This window comes from Amphibalanus amphitrite, unplaced genomic scaffold, assembly GCF_019059575.1.
Source record: "Amphibalanus amphitrite isolate SeventyFive unplaced genomic scaffold, NRLGWU_Aamphi_draft 000221F_arrow, whole genome shotgun sequence".
Classification (NCBI taxonomy): Eukaryota; Metazoa; Arthropoda; class Thecostraca; order Balanomorpha; family Balanidae; genus Amphibalanus; species Amphibalanus amphitrite.
The window spans coordinates 313,841-335,302 of NW_024881716.1; the positions used below are offsets into that span (position 1 = coordinate 313,841).

At 51.9% G+C, this 21,462-nt stretch overlaps 1 protein-coding gene across 1 annotated transcript in view; it reads left to right on the forward strand.

Moving 5' to 3' along the window:
* LOC122385520 (neuropilin and tolloid-like protein 2) overlaps positions 1 to 21,098 on the forward strand; it is a 30,713-nt gene extending 9,615 nt beyond the window's left edge. Inside the window, exons 2-9 of the mRNA XM_043373858.1 lie at positions 3,002 to 3,052; positions 3,466 to 3,600; positions 13,651 to 13,736; positions 16,444 to 16,612; positions 17,002 to 17,156; positions 17,586 to 17,838; positions 18,270 to 18,535; positions 19,083 to 21,098. Coding sequence (XP_043229793.1) covers positions 3,002 to 3,052; positions 3,466 to 3,600; positions 13,651 to 13,736; positions 16,444 to 16,612; positions 17,002 to 17,156; positions 17,586 to 17,838; positions 18,270 to 18,535; positions 19,083 to 19,739 — 1,772 coding nt within the window. The 3' untranslated portion in view covers positions 19,740 to 21,098. The remainder of the gene's footprint in view (positions 1 to 3,001; positions 3,053 to 3,465; positions 3,601 to 13,650; positions 13,737 to 16,443; positions 16,613 to 17,001; positions 17,157 to 17,585; positions 17,839 to 18,269; positions 18,536 to 19,082) is intronic.
* Positions 21,099 to 21,462: the final 364 nt, after the last annotated feature.

Genomic DNA, 21,462 nt, shown 5'->3' on the forward strand with positions numbered 1-21,462 from the left:
TAGAAATTTACCACACATACTCTCAGATGTATGATCTTTCGTATAATGAAAGAAAAAGAAAATCGGCTGGTAAATTTTTGATTTATCGGCGTGTAAACGCAAAAAAGTCCTTCTTATGGCAGATTTGACCACATTTGACCTCATTTGACCTTGAAGATATTGACCTAGGGTCATAAAATTCACACAACAGAGTTCCCCAAGGCCCCCACCTACCCTCCAAATTTCGTCTTTCTAGCTCCACTGGGAGCTGAGATCTTAGGGGGGGGGGGGCGACATCCACTGGGCGTAGTACTCGCAACCCTTCCACTGCGCGTGTTAAATATTGCATCATATCTACCTGTATACTGACCAATCAGTAAAACATCACAACTCGATGTTAAATGAATGCCGAAACCCTTTCCAATCCAAGCGCCCCGCTGAGTCTGAAGGTATGTTCAACTTCCCTCCCTAGATGGTGCTGGTATCGAGCGCCTGAACTGATGCTGTGCCGCCGTGCATGCCGCCTAACCCATGCTGTGCCGCCGTACTTACAACTTCCGTACGCGTTACAACTTCGATGCCGTCTTCATTTTAACCCTATTAGTGGCAGGGGGGGGGGTTGTTTTTATCCACCCCTCAGGTTTTTCGGGAATATCTCCGAAACCACTGAAGCTACGATGCTGAAATTTTCTGACTTTTCCTAAAACTAAATTGGGCACATTCCCTGAAAATTTCAAGTTCATAACTTTACCAGGGGCGGCTCCAGAGCACTGGGAATTGGGGGGTCCTATTCGTAAAGCGAGTCATTTGGGCGAAGATCACGATGCTGCACCATTTTTACGAACAGTGAATGAAAGGTATCATGTGATAACATATACAAAGTTATTGTGCATCCTCTTTTGACACGTTTTTGCTATAATAGGCGGATCCAGGCGTCCAAAAAGGGGGGCTATTTTTTACCTCCCAACATAGGTGCCCTGACACCGCCTATGCATGACCAATACAATTTTAGTCGTTCTCTCATAAGAAAATTGTAACATAACAAGACCATTGCCACCCTTTTTAGAAACAGTACCAACAAAAACCTTATTTACTATACTTTTTGTGTACCCCCAATCTCAATGATCTGTATCCGCCTATGATTTTTGAAAATGCATATTTTTAGGATCCATGTGAATTCCTGGTTCATTCTCTATCGATCGGCAAAAGTTGCGTTAAGATTGGTTCAGAAACCTGGCCGTGATAAACAGTCTAAAATGTATCTGCAATTTGCCCTTTTTTACCCCCCTCTACCCCCCTATTGACATTTTTTAAGTTTATTTTTTTTATAAATGTAGATCTCGTTGAGCCAAATCGAATGCCGTTTGAATTTTGAAAATCGGCCCGTTAGATCTCGAGATATCAAGGGGGGTCGTAAACAGCCCCCCCCCTGCCACTAATATGGGGTAGCCAGGAGCCTGCCACTAATAGGGTTAACCCGCGCATGACTGGGGGGGCTCTACAGAGCCCCCTCCTCATGTTTTTCAGCAATATCTTCTAAACGATTTGACGGATCAACACGAAACTTGCGGTACTTTCAGAGGCATCAATTTGACACCTTGTGTTAAAATTTCAACTTTCTAGCTTCTATAGTTTAGCCGGAAATGACGTCAGAGTGACGTCATGTCGGCCGATTTTCATGCAAAATACTGAATTACGGCAAACGCTCTCAAGAGCTCAGTTTTAAGGCTAGATCCATTTTCTTTGCATGAGTGGACTAAAAATACACGTAGCTATCGAACTGCTATCTCGAATTTTCGAAATTTTGAAAATTTTGAAAAATATTTATTTACAATTACAAAAAATATATTTTATTGATTTTTTTCAAAAACTTTTTGACTTTTCGCAAAAAACGGAATATATGTGATAGAACACACACTGATAAACTACATTTGCAAGTTTAAGCCCAATATCTTCAAAAATAGCCAAGTTCTTCGCATTATTGTCAAAGTTTTACAATTTCATGTTTTTCAAATCCATTTGTTCTGTACGTTTTTGACGTCGTACAACAATATAAATGGCACCATCGTGTTCCTGAGCTGAAACTGAATCTGATAGGCACCTTTTTTGTTGAAAAGTTTCATTTTCGAAATTTGACTTTTCTGACCTGAAAGTTACCTGACCTCCGGTAAATTCAGCTGACAATGACCTCAAATGACACAGACGACACTATTTTCGAAATCTACGAGTAAAATGGACCATAAAACATGCGTCACGTGACCGATACATGATATACAATTTTCGTGACCTAGGATGACCTGGCCTTGACCTTGAAAATTCGAAGTAAAAGTTTGGTACCCTCAGGATATCTAAGGCATCCGTCAAGGAGTGCGTAAACCAAAAATGAGCCTGATCGGACCGGCGGTCCGGCGGTCAGAGCCTAAATTGTGAACTAACAAAAATGTCGATAGCTTCTACTTTGACCTGACCTGTGACGTCATCGGTGACTTCGAGGTCAATGAAAATAGGTTTCGTTCGACAGTTTTTCCAGGGCTATCAGACGCCGTTTGAATTTTGACGATCGGCCCAGTAGTTTCGGAGATAGGAGGGGGGGGCTCTGGAGAGCCCCCCCCCCCTCCAGTCACTCGCGTTATGGAAAATACCCCAGTCATGCGCGGGTTAAGTCAATCATTTTGTCAGATAATGAATAGGTATGATACATGCCTATATTCGCTAGTTTATTTACATTTAACTGCTTAGCTGTGTTGGGGGGGGGGGGGGGAGAGGGTTGCCTTAACGCCTCTCGTGCTCAATGAAGTAGCGAACATATTTGGCCCCTAGCGAACCCTTACCGTTCCTGTCCTTAGTCCACGATCGCATTAGCATTGGGCTTTTGGCCATTTATTGACCAATTATATTTACCGCCTGTCGAGTGTCGTTGCCCGTGGATAAATATAATACAGATAAGTACAACAGAGAGTCATTAGTGATTGGTCTTTCGAACACTAGGTATGTGACTTTAACGGTGGCTATTTTTTCCCAGGTGACATACTACTCATAGCCAGCCTAGCCGTCCTTATTTCAACGGTTTGTGGTAAGTGGTCTCGAAATTCATCTGTTGTTGAATGGTCGATGTCACCTGAAATTGCTGATACATGATGCTGGTTTTTTCATTTTCAAAATAATTGTGTATGCTTTCATTTTACCAGAAATTATTTGTCGATTAGATAAAACTAGAAAAAATCAACAGGCACGGCGGTGAATTATTCGATACTATGCCTAAATGAAATTGCTTCTATTCTGAACCATGCTGTCTTTCGCACAAACTGGTTGTGCTGCAGCATTCGATACAAACAATTTGTATGTACAATAAACTATCTCACAGTCAAAATTGATTGCCTACCAATGCTTGATATATACAATGCAATACACAATACTTGATATGCAATGGTATACAATTACACAATGCTTGATAGGACACCAAAATTAATATTGGTGTTTTTTCAGGTCAGGAGGCAGCGTTGAACGCCCACCCGGCCTGTGTCAACTTTACCCGCGGTAACGAGGTGCTGAGGGAGTTTTACTCGCCCGGCTGGCCGGGCCGGTACCCGAAGAACGCCAACTGCACCCGCACGCTCACAGGTGGGAAACATGGGGAAGGGGGAGAAGCCTGTAGGTACTACACAGAGGTGGGTCATGTACAGGGGTGGATCGTTCCATATTCGATACCATTTAAACATTTATAGAGGATAAATACACGTTGAATTGGGTGGCACAACAATAAACCTTGCAAGAATGCCGTCTAAAAATTTCTGACGGCGATTTTCCCGGCTGTAGTTGGTTGTCGGCACTAAGGGCCCGCTCTGGCGGCCCCAGTACCGTCACAGGGCCCGCTCCGTCGATCCCCAGTCGCGCCGCAGTGCCGCTGAGTGGCGCGGCGACCCGTCCCGCCGCAGGGCCGCAGTTAATCAGCACCTGTCATGTCCGAGACGGTGTCCTGCCACCGCGAATATATATCCGCTGACTGGTGTCTGACTGGCGTCAGCCGCTGGCTGGTAGTCGTGCCTGTGTCACGTGCCAGCGGGACCTGCGGGCTCCTGGTGAGGTCCACTCCGGCGTCTGTCACTCTGAGAACTGATAACGACAGTCAGTCGACGACATTCATGGCACAATCTAACAGCTAATCTGACAGCTAAACGGACTGATAATCTGTCGATCGTTAGCAGATATAGGTACATTTGTAGCAGACTGTGACATAGGGACAGTAAGCAGCATAATGAATATATCTGAAAACAGCAGTCAATCATGGTTATGGTAGATATCTATGCAAATGTTACTTTCAAAATCTGTCCAGCCTATCCTTTTTCGTCTATCGCCGATACTAAAACACTTATGTTACATGAGTGACAAGCGATTGGCTTGTGTTTGTCACCCCCATTTTCATTGGTTTTTACTATTCCATGATGATAATGTGATAGGTAGGGCTTTCTCATTCGTGTTTGTATTTTGTATCGATTTCATTTTATATAATTCAGTTTTGCTTTTCTTTTAGCTTGACGCATGTTCATGACAGCCAAATTCAATGTTTTGTACCCCATGTTTTTTTTGCGCGCTGATGAAAACGGAAGACAAGACTGCACCTGTGACGTCACCAGGCGCTCTAGTGACGTCAGCTGGCGCCGGTTCTCGGCCGTGTGGCGATTAAGAAGAGCCGGCGTGTGTCAGGTGGCTGGCGCCAGCGGGAGGGCCGGCTGTTTGCGGCCGGCCCGTGTAATGGCACCCGCCTGAGGCAGAGCGTTCAAAAAGAACGGCGCCTGCCAGACGGGCGGCGTCAACCTGTGGCAGGCTGAGCTGACAGCGCCCACCGCCCTCAACTCCTCAGCCAATTAACAGACAGTTTTTGCCCGCGGCGGCGCTGTGATTTTCCTTTGTGTTCAGACAATGATGCCAACTTCAATAATAATACTAAAACGATAGAGTCAAAACAAATACTTACAGAACTATGGGGCGAATTGACGTAAGATTGCAAGTCACATGCAGTTTTCAATAATAGGTAAGGCAAAGCTATAGTGAATAGTGTTTTAGGTATATCAACTAATGATCATCATTAAAAAGCCTGTTTGCAATCACCATCCGTGGCCGGAGCCCTGACCTTCTTGTTCCCGTATCCCGCCGGAGCCCTGGCTCACCCTGTCCTGTTCGTAGGTAAGTACTCTGTGAGGGCGACATCTCCCCCAGTTACCTTCCTGTTGGACAGGGCCCACATAGAGCCTCACCAAAGTCACGTTGCCGCGAGGCCCCTCCCTCATGCGAGGCCCCGCGCCGTCGGCCTTTATCAGCGTCTCGCGCTCTCTCGTCTTGTGCCAGCGCGCCGTCTGTTCGGGCGCGCGCGGTATTTCGAGCGGCGCGCCCGTCCTCCCGCCACATTCCCGCGCCATAGTGATAGTGCGGCACAAAGCCGGTCTGAGAACCGGCCTCGGAGGACCGACACACTGCCTCCGTCACACTGCGCCCCTGGGCGGGACCGAGGGGGCAGGCTGCAGGCGCTGGGGAGATGCGTCAGCGCCGCACATCAGCTGCGCCAACGAGTCGGACAGAAATGGCTTATGGTGTTTTCGTGAGATGTGTATCCTGCTTCTTTAGCCTTTGTCGTGTGTGATATCTCAAATCCATAACACGAACAATGTTAAATTTACTCACGTTAGCATGAGAATGTCCGCAGTTGGTGTAGGGCGGGAACAGAGTTTTGAGGCGACGGACGTCGACGGGAACAGAGTTTGGAGCCGACGGACGTCGACGGGAACAGAGTTTGGAGGCGACGGACGTCGACGTGGGCGTGGCTCTCGTAATCTCGTCTGCCATAGCCGCTACCTCCCGCATTCATTCGAGTGTCCTACTCGAATTATTGGCATACTGCATTATTGGCCTGTATTAGTGGTGCGGAGGCAGTGGTGTCGACATGCCCGGGCCATGTTGTCGGTATGTATTCGTGGTCAGCCGACCTGTCAGGGCTGAGGCGGCCGGGAGACGGATGGCCACGAGCGGGACACCACAGCGGCGTGGTGGCCCTGACGGATCGGCGGCGGCGACACCGAGCTCCACAGTCCTACCGACTCCCACCGGGTCCCACCAGCAGTCCCTCTCAGACTCATCGAGTCCCACCGGGTCCCACCAAGCCTCATTCAGCCAAGCCAAGTCCGCCGTTTTATCTGCAGCCCCGTCGATGTCGTCCCCAGTCCAGTTCGTCCATCCGTCCCCAGTCCAGTTCGTCGATTCGTCCCCAGTCCAGTTGGTTTGTCCGCCCCCAGTGTCATTAGGAGCGCGTGCGGCCGAGGTAACCGTGGCGCGCCCGGCTCGTCGTCGCCACCGGCGTGCCAGATTGCACGCTGATTAGGCCACTAAGGGCTTGAGGCGGCGACGACAGACCGACGCGACGGGCACATGTCGTCCGGCCGGCGCCGTCACTGTTCGCCGGTCGGGAGAGGCGGCGACCGCCCTCAGCCTCAGCGAGTCTGAGATTAGACGACTGGCCCTGCGGTGTAAATGCCTAACTAAGCAGTCGTGGTTTAATTAACCTAATTGCTAACCAGCAATCCCTGCTCATTCCAGTCATTTCATACAGTTCAGGCTTGTTTTGAGGTTTGGTGGCTCGGCTCGCCTCTCTTTCAGGTCCACAGGTCATAGGCTACTTTTTAGCTATTTCCTAGAGGCTGGCTCGATTTCAGTTCAGTCCGAGGCTGGACGACTCGGCTGCAGATCGCTGGATGCTGAGCCGCTCTCCCTCCCCTCTCCCTCTCCCCCTCTCTCCAGTGACAGACGGGTGAGAGATGTGACCGAGCGGCGGTCGATGGCGGTGTCCGGACCGCGGATCCAGCCGGGACCACCGGGTGCGGACTCCAGGCCCGCTGACTCTGCGGCGAGTGGACCACTTGGTCCGGTGGTGGTCATTGCCGATCGGGGCGTCAATGAAGAGAAGAGCTAAAAAGATGAGCTTTTACGCTCTCTCATTGCAGCCGCATGACAACAACACAAACTACGAGACTGATACAAACGCCTTTCTGCAACAAAAAATTAATCGGTCACAAATTACGCATTCATCCTTGCAAGTAAAGAACAACTATCACCAACTATTTGATCGAAGACCGTCAGAGCTTAGATTTTGCCACCTTTCTGCAGTGTTAACTGTCCGTGCAGTGGTGGCGCTAATCCAATAAGACCAGCGCCGTACGTTTCCAAGGCTGGCGGATTCCATTTAGTCGGTCCGCCGTCGCTGCGGCGCGCGGTCCTCTGCCCCAGCGAGCGGCGGCCAATTAGTTTCCGATTAGCTCCGCGCCGCCTGCCCCGTCCGTAGCTATTCGGTTCACGGCCGGCTCCACTCGTCAGCTGCTGAGACCGGCCGGACGGCCGGACGGCGGTCAGACGAGACTTTTATGGACCGGCGCGGCGCGGTGAACAGCGACTTGGAGAGCACTGTTCGGGCATCTTGGAGCGATTCGGGCCCTGGCTGGACGGTGATTTGGCTAGGCCAGGCTTTGAGCTGAATAGCCTGGGGCTAGCCTGGGTCGATGGCTGGGAGGAGGGCGGGCAGGGGGACAGAAGTTGCCGCCGCCGGACAGCCCGTCGTTGAGTGACCCAGGACACGGCGGCCGTTCCCTGCAGAGTGCAGACATAGCTGGATTGGGGGCGAGATAATATAAAATGATATTCATGACTGCTTTTAAAAGGATTAAGGAACATCTAGAAAAAGTTGTGACGAAAAATACAAGCAAACGTTCTGCCATGACAAATGAAGATGAAATAATTATCAATTAGGCTAACCCTCGCCCGTATTCCTGTTTTGCCACTCGCGAACATATCCTGGACGTTTCGTCCCTGATCGAGCTAGAGCTTCTCGAAAAAACGAGCGTGCTGTCCGTCACGAGAGGAAACCGTCAACCGATGACAACTAATTTTAATGTCCTAAGTCATTGGTTGACCTTCCAGGTCATGTCAATGACCCTAAGGTCAGGAAAATTGGAACCTTTTAGAACGTCGTAAATTGTGGCTGCTATGGGGCTTTTCGGGGTACTGATCACGATTATCATATTAGTTTTGATCACAGATGATGTCTTCATACATTTATGCCAGGTCAGGTCAGGTCACCCAGTAGGGGTCCTGCTGGGTATTCGTAGTAGGTGTCAACTGTCAACCGCCTCTGACAGCTTCGTAACATGTAACGAAGGCACAAAGCTACTTCGTAAATGTTCAAATGGCTGCTCAATTCGAATTCAGCTCCAAAAACTAGCCTAGAAACATCTACAAAAAAAAGTGAGCAGAGGTCATCAAAGGTCAATGACCTGACCTGACCTGACCTGACCTTCAGGTGACCTTGACCCCACCCTAATGCATGGGAGCAACATCATATTACATGTCTGAACGCTTGAAACCACGAAAAGACTGCAAACGCGCGGCTAATGCGAGCCGACATACGCCGAGTCGCGATTCCGGCCAAATATGGTCTCGAAAAGTAGGTCACAGGTCAAAGGTCATTTGGGTCAGGGTCATGAAATTTTCAGGGTAGGTGTAAAATTGGATAACGCGAAGACACTGAACGTTTCGTTGCGATCGGCCGCTTTTTACGCGAGAAATTCGCGAAAACCGAGGGGGTCCATTGACTCCCTCCCCTAAACGGGCAAGGGCTAATAGGCATGGCGATCTCATGAGGTAACAGGAATAAACTAAGCAATGATAATTAACTTGGGAATAGAAGTAAATCAATTAGCGCAGCGAAGCCTACGGGCACTTTGGAGCCCTGTCATTTAATTCAACACCGATTGACCCTTGCTAAGCTTGAAGGTGAATATCAATATCCGCTCCCTTCACGGCCGGTCGTTTTACGAAGGTAGCGCGCTGTTCGATGCGCCCCGGTACATCCCGGGTCGTTGTCAGCTCGTTACCAGCTGGGTTATGGACGTGCCGGCGGATATTGGCTTCCTCCGCCGGTGGCCTGAACGGTGCGCTAAACCAGTGTTACGGTGCCCCTTCTTGCAACATGACATAACATAACAAAGCAATATTCTAAGTAGGCATTCGCCGTGTGCATTCTCCTATTGGCACGCGCACACGCACACTGGCCTTTGTGATATATTAGCGTTGCAACACTTAGTGCGGCGACGCATGTGTGCCGGACAGCGGCCATACATTCACAGCTGTATGTAAATACTGGAGGAGTGGCCGGGCAGTGTCGGCGATACGGCGGCACCTGTGGACCGCAGACGGCCAAATGGTCCTCTCACGCCGCGCCAAGTCCCCGGAGCCGGCGGCCGGTGCCAGCTCTCTGGTGCGGGGACGGCGGCGCCCGCCGCCCGTGCAGCCAGCGCTCTGTTTGGCACCTGTCAGCAGTGGTGACGTGCATACGGCGTACGACGACGTGTACTCCGATAACAACACCGGCCGGCAGACTCGGCGATGTGTACCCAACATCCGATCATTGGGCCCATGATAATTGGCATAGACGCATAGGGCCGGAGCTGAACTACGTGGACACACGACATGCCCTCATTTATCGCTTTATTGATGAAAGTAGGTATTTTGTAAGCTGTGGAATGTGGATGCAGCCGCAGTTTAGGCAATGATGCCATTTCTGATGATGTCCTTCGAGGTTATAAAGCGCAGGGAATCAGTAGCTCTCTACATATGTTACAGTTAGTATGCGAAATCCGTTAGTTTGCAACGCAACTAGTTTCGTTGCAAACTACCTGACCAGCCAGGTAGTTTGCAACGAAACTAGTTCCGTTGCAAACTAACTGACCGTCCAGTTAGTTTGCAAGCTAACTAGTTAGGATGCAAACTACCTAGGTACGTTGCAAACTACCTAGTTACTTTGCAACGGAACTAGGTGTGTTGCAACGGAACTAGTTGTAATGCGAAATCGACGAGGCAGTGGCTCTATTTGTCGGTTATATTCAACTTGTATGTAAATTTTACCAACGGTTGTTAAAACAAAGCTGTGTTCTTCTAACGGGTGACACTAGACAAGACGGGTGGTCACGTTTAGGATGAAACAGTGAATTAACCGGATTCGACTACATAATGTTACGATTACTGGCGGATCCAGAGGAAGGGGCAGTTCCGGGGGGCATTTTGGGAAATGTTCCCAAGCAGCCCCCGAAATCGACGAAAATTTGTGTGTTTTTTCGAAAAAAAACGAAAACTGAACAACTTTTACAACCAAAAACTTGTTTTAACCCTCGCCCCAGTGGGGGGGGGGGGCATATGCTACCACCCTGTCGCGTTTTTTGCGTGTGAATAAAAAACCGCGGCGCGTAGCGCCGCGCCGCTTGAAGTATCTTTTTGTACATCAATTTTGGACAATGTGTGAAATTTTTTGACCCCAGGTCATGTCAGGTTAGGTCACCAGGTCAAGTTAACGGACCAAGCCTAACAAAAGATGTGCAATCATGTCCAGCCCGCAGTGTTTGTAAGAGAGGCTTAAAACTTGGTGGATTGCATGATGTTATGGGCACCTATAATTTGTATAACTCGGATTTTTTTTGTATCCGTGACCAAAGGTCAGGACAGGACAGTGGCGTGACCTTTCCAATTTAAGCCAATGAAGAAAAATTAAAATGCCTCTAGATCCGTGTGTACGCAAATTTGACTCAAAATGACCTCAAATGACACAGACGACATCAAATTCGAAATGTTTGGCCTAAATGGACCATAAAACATGTGTCACGTGACCGACGGATGATATAATATTTTCGTGACCTGTGATGACCTGACCTTGACCTGAAAATCAAAGTACAAGTTTGGTACCCTCAGAGTATCTAGAGCATCTGTTCACGAGTGTGTGAACCAAAAATGAGCCTGATCTGACTTGTAAGACGGCGGCCAGAGCCCAAAACGTGAACAAGCCAAAATGCTAATAATTTTTACTTTGACCTGACCTGTGACGTCATCGGTGACCTCGAGGTCAATGAAATTAGGTTTCGCTCGACAGTTTTTCCGGGGCTATCAGACGCCGTTTGAATTTTGACGATCGGCCTAGTAGTTTTGGAGTTAGGAGGGGGGGGGGGGGCTATGAATAGCCCCCCCAGTAGGGCGTGTTATACGCAGACCCCAGTGGGGCGCGGGTTAACCGTTGACCTGAGGTCAATTTTGATAATGACCTTATCAAAAGAAGAGTTCAAAAACTATCGATTGCTTTTCCATGCGTTTTTCTAGCTATCATAGTTCCTGAGATAACTGCATGTTTTCTGAAAAATATAATGACATTTGGCAGAGTTTTACCTTTGATGACCTCCGGTGACCCCAATATTGCTCTAAAATGAAAAATCACCGAATTACTTTCAAACGTACGCATTGATAGCTATCAACTGCTTTTTACCGCGTCTTTCTCCCTCTTAGTTTTTGAGTTAGATAGAGGTGGGTGGTAACATATGCCCCCCCCCCCTCCCACTAGGGCGAAGTTGGCCGAGACCGCCACTGCAGGGGCGCGGGTTAAACTGCACAGCAGCACGTAAATAATCGAAATCCGATAAGTTTTTTTTCTGGGGCTTGGAGGAACTTTTTCCGCCAGTGATCGTAACGTTATGTAGTCGAATCCGGTTAATTCACTGTTTCTATCCTAAATGTGACCACCCGTCTTATGTCTAGTGTCACCCGTTAGAAAACACAGCTTTGTTTTAACAACCGCTATTAAAATTTACATAAAAGTTGAATATAACTGACAAATAGAGCCACTGCCTCGTCGATTTCGCATTACAACTAGTTCCGTTGCAACACACCTAGTTCCGTTGCAAAGTAACTAGGTAGTTTACAACGTACCTAGGTAGTTTGCATCCTAACTAGTTAGTTTGCAAACTAACTGGACGGTCAGTTAGTTTGCAACGGAACTAGTTTCGTTGCAAACTACCTGGCCGGTCAGGTAGTTTGCAACGAAACTAGTTGCGTTGCAAACTAACGGATTTCGCATACAAACTGTAACACATATATCGTTCGTTCGTTCGGTCAGAGGCAGCGTCGCACCCCACAGACTCGACCCTCGCTTCTGAGACACTCATTTATCTTGCTGCAGGCGAATGATAATGCCTACCCGTCGAGAACAGTCATCCTTTTTGCTATTCAACGTGAAAATCCTCGGCCCTCCCAGATGACAAGCTACAGGCACGAAATATATGGAGGCCTTAAACGTAATGATCAATCGGAATGATCTTTTTTTGCAGAGTCTGTTTTTAGGCTTCTCCTTAAGTTCAGTAAGTCAATAGCTACAGCATGAATTTAATAGGGGACAATCCCCAGCCGCGTATACATAAACTGCGCAGCTATTCTATCGCCTGAGTTGACGGTCGCAGCATTAGTTATAAATTTACTAAACATAAATGGAGTTGACGTATTGAACGGTGATCTGTTGACCTGGTGTGCTTACATACATGATTTGTAAGTGAAGGGATAAAGCATCGCTATTTAGTTCTGTCATGCAACGCCATTTACATGCAGCAAGGCGCATGTAATGTAATTTACATGCGGCAAGGCGCGGCAAGGCGCATGTATGTGTTCTCTCTCTCTCTCTCTCTCTCTCTCTCTCTCTCTCTCTCTCTCTCTCTCTCTCTCTCTCTCCCATGTTTAGGTATGTGTATGATCTGAGCATTCATAGCGAAGCATGTCAGCCGTCACTCTGAGCCGCCCGGCGCGGGTCGTCAATCATTGGCCGTCAGCCGTCACCGGGAGCAGCTGACAGACGACCGACCGCCTCCCCTCCTGTGACGGCACGCGTCACGTCGCATTACTGACGTGCCGGGAAGTGCGTCACGTCACATTACTGACATCTCGGGCAGCGTTCCTCGCAGACGCACCATCGTAATTTTCCTATCTTGTGCTCGTGAAAACAACATCGGTTTCCGAAATGAAGCCATTGAACTTACGATTCGGTATCACTCATAACATTTGGGGTGCAGCATACCTGAAGTAGAGAGATGACAATTAATTTCACCAGAGATATAATCATTAGTACGACAACTTACAGTTGCCGTTTCAATCTGTTGGTATGGGTTTGTGGTTCTCAGTCTCACGCTGCGATATGGACTTTGCAGCGATTTGTCCTGTCAGCTGTAACAACCCACCCGGCGCCAGCGCTGGCTTACCCGTCCCCCATCCCTGTGCCAACTGATGAGTTACCTTCCCTCTTCATGTGAGGAGCTCTCCTCTCTGTGACGAACTGTCCTCTCCCTGTGAGGAGCTGTCTCCCTGTGGCCTGTTACCCTGCGGCTGAAATGGCCTCTCTGACTCGCTGCTATGGACTGCCTATCGATGTTATCTGCAGTAGATGTTCGGGGTTGTACAAACAGGCTAATGAAGACAGCGGATATTTGCCGATGCTGGATAATGTCATGGATATCCTGCTGGGTAAACCCCTTGAGCAGAGATCCATGTCACCGTCTTTGTCTTTTCACTTATCGTCTAAGGTTGGAACATATTATGTTCTATCGTAGACCTCTGCATACCACGGTATACAGATTCCTTTGACAATGAAATTAAAAGATCGATTTAGACGAGTCGTTGGGAGCTAATAATTATCATTGATATTTTCATTTCCATTAGCCAGCCAAATAGGCTCTCTTTGTCTTTTATTTAGAAGAATGAGTTTAAATAATATCACATGACTGCCTATCAAACATTAGAGTAATGAATACGACGCGTCATTTGTTCCAGCTCCCGAGGGTCAGGTCATCGAGATTGACTTCCGGGACAAGTTTCATCTGGAGCCTAGCCCCAAGTGCGAGAATGACTACCTTTTGGTGAGTTTTCTACGCATACTGGCTCGATATGCATGGCATGCGACAAACCATAGCCAAGCGCCGGGCCCAATAGAAAGTTGCGAACCGTTGGATATATGATGTATGTTTTTGTGTTATATCTCTTGCACATCATACATGCAATAAGCCGACGACACAGGCATCTCCCTCACGTCAGTACAAGTATCCACCGATTCATTCCTGCTGCATGACGGCTGAGCACACCACGCTCGGTGCCGCTGCCGGGGAGGGGGGGGGGACGTCAGGACCTGCTCTGGCAGACCCTCCCTCTGACTGGGCCGGTTCTGGAAGACCCTCCCTCTGACTGGTCCGGTTCTGGACAGCCCCTCCCTCTGACCAGGCCGGTTCTGGCAGACCCTCCCTCTGACTGGGCCGGTTCTGGACAGACCCTCCCTCTCACTGGTCCGGTTCTGGACAGACCCTCCCTCTGACTGGTCCAGTTCTGGACAGACCCTCCCTCTGACTGGTCCGGTTCCGGACAGCCCTCCCTCTGACTGGTCCGGTTCTGGACAGCTCTCCCTCTCACTGGTCCGGTTCTGGCAGACCCTTCCTCTGACTGGGCCGGTTCTGGACAGACCCTCCCTCTGACTGGTCCGGTTCCGGACAGACCTCCCTCTCGTTTGACCGGGCCGGTTCTGGACAGCCCTCCCTCTCACTGGTCCGGTTCTGGACAGACCCTCCCTCTGACTGGTCCGGTTCTGGACAGCCCCTCCCTCTGACCAGGCCGGTTCTGGCAGACCCTCCCTCTGACTGGGCCGGTTCTGGACAGACCCTCCCTCTGACTGGTCCGGTTCCGGACAGACCCTCCCTCTGACTGGTCCGGTTCTGGACAGCCCCTCCCTCTGACCAGGCCGGTTCTGGCAGACCCTCCCTCTGACTGGGCCGGTTCTGGACAGACCCTCCCTCTGACTGGTCCGGTTCCGGACAGACCCTCCCTCTGACTGGTTCGGTTCTGGCAGACCCTCCCTCTCGTCTGACGGGGCCGGTTCTGGACAGCCCTCCCTCTGACCGTGCCGGTTCTGGACAGCCCGCCCTCTGACCGTGCCGGTTCTGGACAGACCCTCCCTCTCGTCTGACCGGGCCGGTTCCGGACAGCCCCTCCCTCTCGTCTGACCGGGCCGGTTCTGGACAGACCCTCCCTCTCGTCTGACCGGGCCGGTTCTGGACAGACCTCCCTCTCGTCTGACCGGGCCGGTTCTGGACAGCCCTCCCTCTCGTCTGACCGGGCCGGTTCTGGACAGCCCTCCCTCTCGTCTGACCGGGCCGGCCGCCGATCGATAGCCGGCGTCATTACGCGACGGCCCGCTTCCGGAGACGGCGCTTGTGACCGCACAGCCGTCCCGCCGGAGTGTCGTCCACAGCCGTCCCGCCGGAGTGTCGTCCACAGTCGTCCCACCGGAGAGTGTCGTCCACAGTCGTCCCGCCGGAGTGTCGTCCACAGTCGCCCCACCGGAGAGTGTCGTCCACAGCCGTCCCGCCGGAGTGTCGTCCACAGTCGCCCCACCGGAGAGTGTCGTCCACAGCCGTCCCGCCGGAGTGTCGTCCACAGTCGTCCCGCCGGAGAGTGTCGTCCACAGTCGCCCCACCGGAGAGTGTCGTCCACAGTCGTCCCGCCGGAGTGTCGTCCACAGTCGTCCCGCCGGAGTGTCGTCCACAGTCGTCCCGCCGGAGTGTCGTCCACAGTCGCCCCACCGGAGAGTGTCGTCCACAGTCGCCCCACCGGAGAGTGTCGTCCACAGTCGTCCCACCGGAGAGTGTCGTCCACAGTCGCCCCACCGGAGAGTGTCGTCCACAGTCGTCTGATTGGAGACTATAGTCCACAGTCGTCCCATCGGAGTCTATAATCCACAGTGGAACGACTGTGGATTATAGTCTCCGATGCGACGACTGTTGACTATACTATCCGGTGGGACGGCTGTGGACTAGTCTCCGGTGGCACGGACTGACTATACTCTCCGGTGGGACGACTGTTGACTCTACTATCCGGTGGGACGGCTGTGGACTATAGTCTCCGATGGGACGACTGTTGACTATCCATCCCACTGGGGAGTATAGTTTTCAGTCCGTCCCACCGGAGACTAGTCCACAGTCCGTCTAGCCGGAGAGTTTAGTCAGTCCGTCCCACCGGATAGTGTAGTCCACAGTTCGTCCCATCGGAGAGTGTAGTTCTCAGCCCATACCACCGGACAGTACATATAGGCGGTCCTTAGCCTGTCCCCCTGGAGAGTATAGTCCTCAGGCTCTGCCGCCGTTCAGCCCGGTCCATCAGTTCCTGACCTGCTACTTGCGGCGGCTACTACAGCAGCAGCTCTCCTCTCCGCCTGCCGTTGGGGGGAGGGGGCGGCTGGCCTGCGGTATCGGTCAGACGGATGGGCCGCCGGGCCGACCTGACACAGCTAGGGGCCGCCCTACACCTGGTCCCAGTCACCGGGACAAACACCAGAGCAGTCGCGTCACTCGCCAGCTGCTGATCGGCCCCGTCCCACCGGCCGGCCGCTCTCCATCACCGGGCTATTTTTAGAGTCACGTAGCGGTGAAATAGGCCGTGAAATCTAGCGTATTCATTACATGCAGAGACGGTTGCTAAGCAAGGTTCATGGTATTGTTCTAAGTCTGGGAGCTGCGGTTCTGCGATGGCCGCGCTGTGTGTTTCCCTGCGGGCTGACCAGCCGCCGTCGGGCCGCCGCAGATCCGGGACGGCAGGGAGGCCTACAGCCCGGCCATCCGCCGGTCGTGCGGCAACGCTTTCCCCCGGCTGGTCACCTCGTCCAGCCGACACCTGTGGCTCAGCTTTCAGTCCGACGAGACCATCGAGTACGACGGCTTCAAGGCCGTGTACGCCTTCAAACCAGCTCAGGGTGAGTGGTAGAAAAGGCCTTGCACGCCTTCAAGCCTGCCCAGGGTAAGTGGTGCATAGACCGGTATTTGCACTCACCTCGCCCGAGACAGAGTGTGAGGCAGCTTCGACCGACATCGAACGACCTCTGTCTTTGAATTCCTCATATCGTAGCGTTCGTATTAGTCAGAACTGAGCTAAAGTTTGTCTCAATGATGGAATACCTATGCTGGCCAAGCGTTCAAATGTTATGTGACGCCAAATGACCTTCTAGATATAACGCTCTCCGCTTCTGGTCGGGGTAATAGCGGTACATTGACTAATTTTAAGGTCACTTAGCGTCGCGTGCACCGTGAATTTCATTATTAGAACGGGAGGGAGAATCAGCCGCCCGTCTGTGTCCGATTTCAGTTCAGCTGCAGCCGCCGAGGTGTCGTTTTGAGCTGACCGGACCGGAGGCCATCATCTCCACGGACAACATAACGGAGGAGTCAGTGGCGTACGCCGAGCGGAACCGACTGCCGATCGACTGCACCTGGCGCGTCACAGTCACTCCCGGAAAGGAGGTCAGAGACCAGTTCAACTATCTCTATAGATGATCAAATAATCTTTTACTTATTAAAACGGTTGTTTTTAAACGTTTAGTTATTTGAATGCGCCCGGTCTATGGCCTACACAATTTACCTTCTTAGAAAATATCGAAATAATTAAATATCCAGTCATCGAAGACATTGGGTGAACAAATTAATAGCTTCAACCGGCTGACATAAGTATATGTAAATAATGCTGTTAATTAAACGGTCTTTCAAACATTTATTTACACTTGTCGCAAAATATGATCGAGGGACCGTATCAAAGCGGCGTATAAATAATGGCTCCACGTTAGATGTTTGGCGCGGGTAACAGTTTTGCGGACTGCGCAGGGTAAACGTTTACGAGCATAATTCAGACGTTTGTGTAAGGTTACAGAGGATCGGCCTCCGCTGTTTCCACAGATTCAGGTATACTTCAAGCAGTTCTCGCTGGCCAAGCCCAATGAGTGCGAGCTGAATTTCGTGGAGATTCTGAGCGGCCCCGAGCTGCTGCTGCGGCGCAAACAGCACTTCTGCAGCAGCAAGGCCGAGTCGGTCAAGATGGGACAGGACAACGACGTCACGTTCCGGTTCTATGCCGCCCGCTCGTCGCTGGTCAGCGCCAAGACCCGCATCCTGGCCGTCATCACCGAGATGCGGCTGCGCTCCAGCGAAGGTAGCACACGCCGACCGGGATGGTAACTGGGCGGTTTGGGAAGCCCTGATACAGAGCCGCATAAAAGATGTGTCAGACACTGACATGGCTGCCGCGGGGACCCCTAATCCGCATGCCGATAGCCAAACGGGCAATGGACCCTGATGAATGGACATGGTTAACCAAAGTGACTAGGTTCGTCTGCCGTCCATGGTCTCTATAGGTATATTGAGTTAGTTACTCATTGACCCTCTGATATCGTGTGTTTGCACAGTGAAGGAAAGTGCACAGGTCACTGTCGGACAGCCTAAAGACAGTCTGCCTCAGCGTGAGTCACCTGCCGTGCCGTGTTTCAGAGCAGTGTCTGGTCTGTTGCGTGAGTCGCCTGCCGTGCCGTGTTTCAGAGCAGTGTCTGGCCTGTTGCGTGAGTCGCCTGCCGTGCCGTGTTTCAGAACAGTGTCTGCCGACCGAGTTCGACTGCGACGACCTATACTGCATCAACCGCTCGCTGGTCTGCAACGGCAACTTCAACTGCGACAAGCTGCTCGACGAGAAGGCCGACTGCGACAGGACGAGCGAGCAGCACGCGCTGGCGTTCCTCACCACCAACTCCAACATCGTCATCATGACCATCGGCTGCGGCCTGCTCTTCGGCATGTGCTTCTCCATGTGCTGGAACTGCATCCGCAAACTCAGGCAGGACTTCAGAGAAAAGCAGGCAAGTCGGGGCGCCAGTTATGCGATTATACAGAAAACGAGAACAAATATAGCTGGTAGCGCTGCCAAGTCGATCACCAGTTCCTAACTGACGAATGTTACGTATAGGTACTTTCCCCTGCTCCGACTGACGATCACGATGGTACGAAATGTGCACCTTACTATCTATAGGAGCCGTGCATTTTCGTGTTCGGGCGACTTGTTTTACCGTTATACTTTTATAACTCGTAGTTTGAAGCGTTCTTGGTTCGAAGAAAAAAATCGATTACTCCTGATCGTTATGAGCAGTGAGCCAGATACACTGCAAGCCCACTGTGATGGCTGACCCGACTGTGTGCCCTACCGCTGTCGGTTGGTGACGGCTGACGTGTGTGACTGTGTGTGCCTATTGGCAGTGGCTGTGAGGGCGGACGTGGTGGTGTAGGTATGACCCATTGGTGCCGGCTGACGCGGCTGTGTGTGCCCCACTGGTGCCGGCTGGTGGCGGCTGTGTGTGAGCTACTGGTGCCGGCTGGTGGCGGCTGACCTGTGTGGCTCTGCGCCGACAGGAGAGCGTCCGGCGGCCGCACGATGACGGCGCGCTGCTCCGGCCCGGCCGCGGCCGGCTCGCCGCCGACCCCGGCTGCTACGTGCCCAGTGTCGAGCTGAAGGCAGAGTTTCTGCCGTCGCCGGCGCTCAATGGCAGCCTGGGCAGCGGCGTCGGCATCGTCCGCGAGGAGACCGTCGACACCGACATCGACACGGCCGAGGTGGCCATCCAGACGCGGCCGCGCCTCGCCCGCGCCCCGGCCGTCTCGCGCTCCGCCTCGCGGACCTCGCGCGGCTCGCGGCACTCGCGGGACAGTGACGACAGCGACGGCTCGCCGCCGCCGCCGCCGCCACCGACGCGGAGCTGCCCGCACGGGCCGCCCATCAGCCCGTTCCCTGAGGACCACTACCGCGGCGCGCCGCCACCGCCGCCGCCGCCGCCGGGCGGAGGCCCGCTGTACGGCGGCTCACTGCACTGTGACCTGCACCGGCCGCGGACACTGCCCAAGGCGCGCTCCGTGCACGCCGGGGTGGAGGTGCCGGGGAGAGGGGAGGAGGGCTGCTCAGGCCGCGCCACGCCGCGCCGGTACCGCGCAGAGGCCGTCATCGAGATGGGAACGCGGCCGCACAGTCTGCAGTCGGCCCGTTCCGCACCAGACGTGGTGGTGAAAATCTGACCCGGCGTCGGCTGACGGGTGTGGTGCAGGACAGGGACAGGGTACAACGCACACAGCGGGACACGGAGCGGCAGACCGGCCAGTGGCTTCCTCTGGTACTGCGGTGGGGATGTGGTGAGCCCTCTGGTGCCGTGTGGCGGTCCCTCTGGTGTCATGGGGTGGGCCATCCGGTGCCGTGCTGAGGGTACAGGTGACCCCTCCAGTGCCGCGGTGAGGTACCTACTGTGTCGCTTGTCGAGGGTCCCCACGCCCGTCCGTGTGAATCGTGAGCGCTGCCTGTATATCGAGCGATGTCCATGGAAGTCGTGAGCAATGTCCGTGTGACTGGCGAGCGTCTGCGGCGCCCGGACCCATTTCACAGAGTGTGAGCCCCGAGCCACGGACAGTGCCCAATGGGCCCGAGGGACGGCTGGCCGGCCTCAAAGGGAGCAGTGGTGTACTCCTGGTTGGCAGGGAGCCGGCCTGGAGACCCTCTTGGCGAGGGTGTGATTGGTGACCACAGTCCGACGGTAAGGCCGTGGTAGCTGCCTGAAACGCAGCGTGGGACGCACAAACTGCATATGAGGTGTCATCGGACGATATTAGACATTGTTTTTGCGCCGCACCCAGTCCCTCCGTTCGTTGGGAATAGGCACTTAACCTCCTCCATCCTGTTAACAACTGAATGGCGGCCCAGCCTGAGTCGGTGCTATATTTGCAATATGGATCATTGCTCGTTAGCTACTGCCGTGAATCGGAGGCGTTCACCTTCGGATCCTAGGAGGGGGAACGGGAGCGGATGCAAATTATACAAACGTCTAAATTGTCGAGCTATATTTTTCGGCATATCCTGGTGCCTATTTCTGTCATTGACTTTTATTTCATCTTCGTGATCACGTATAGGATCAGAGACCTTTTTTCGCATACGCCAACGAAGTGTTAGCTATGCCTGTGTGCTAGCGTATCATTTTCGTATCATGCGATCATAGTTCATCACAGTGCCTGAACTTATAGATCTGCTTTAGGTATTGTTTATCCTACTTGAGAACGATAGAGCGATGACAACCTACACTGATGATTCTACCTCATTTATGCTGTTTTGCTTCAATGTGTGCCTTTATGTTTTTATTTTATTTCGCCAACGCCATCCCTTTTATCAGACCTCAGCGCAGTGGCTTTAAATGTGTTAGAATGCTTGGCTCTTCGACGGTATCAGACATGCTAAGTTTTTACCTCAGCTATCTGATTATTACACAAGTTCCTGACAGATCTGCGAGGCTCATCAGCCTTGTTTCCTGCTCGTCCTCGCGTTTGTTTGTATCACCTGAACACAAGCGATTGACCGACAATCTACAGAGTGTCTGCTAGCATGAACATTAAGTACCATTGACGAACAATAAAAACACGTTCATAGGTCATGCGATTTGAAAAAGATGTGAAGTGCTGAGTGGCTTTTAGTATATGCATATCAGAACGTGCCAGCTGCTCTAGACGTGTAAAGAGAGACAGCCTCCTGCCCATGCAGGATGATAATCACTGCCGATGAGGGCAGGCATGTTTGCACTGCGTCCAGTCACTAAAAGAACTAAACGAGTTCTGGTATCCTTACAGCTCCGGTTCGCTTTTCCAGCACCCAAAACGCTACCACCGTTCCGGAATCGGCTCATAGTGTATTGCATTAAATATTGCATAGTGAATTACTATAACAATGACTGGAACAGCAAACAGCGTCAAATGACGGTCG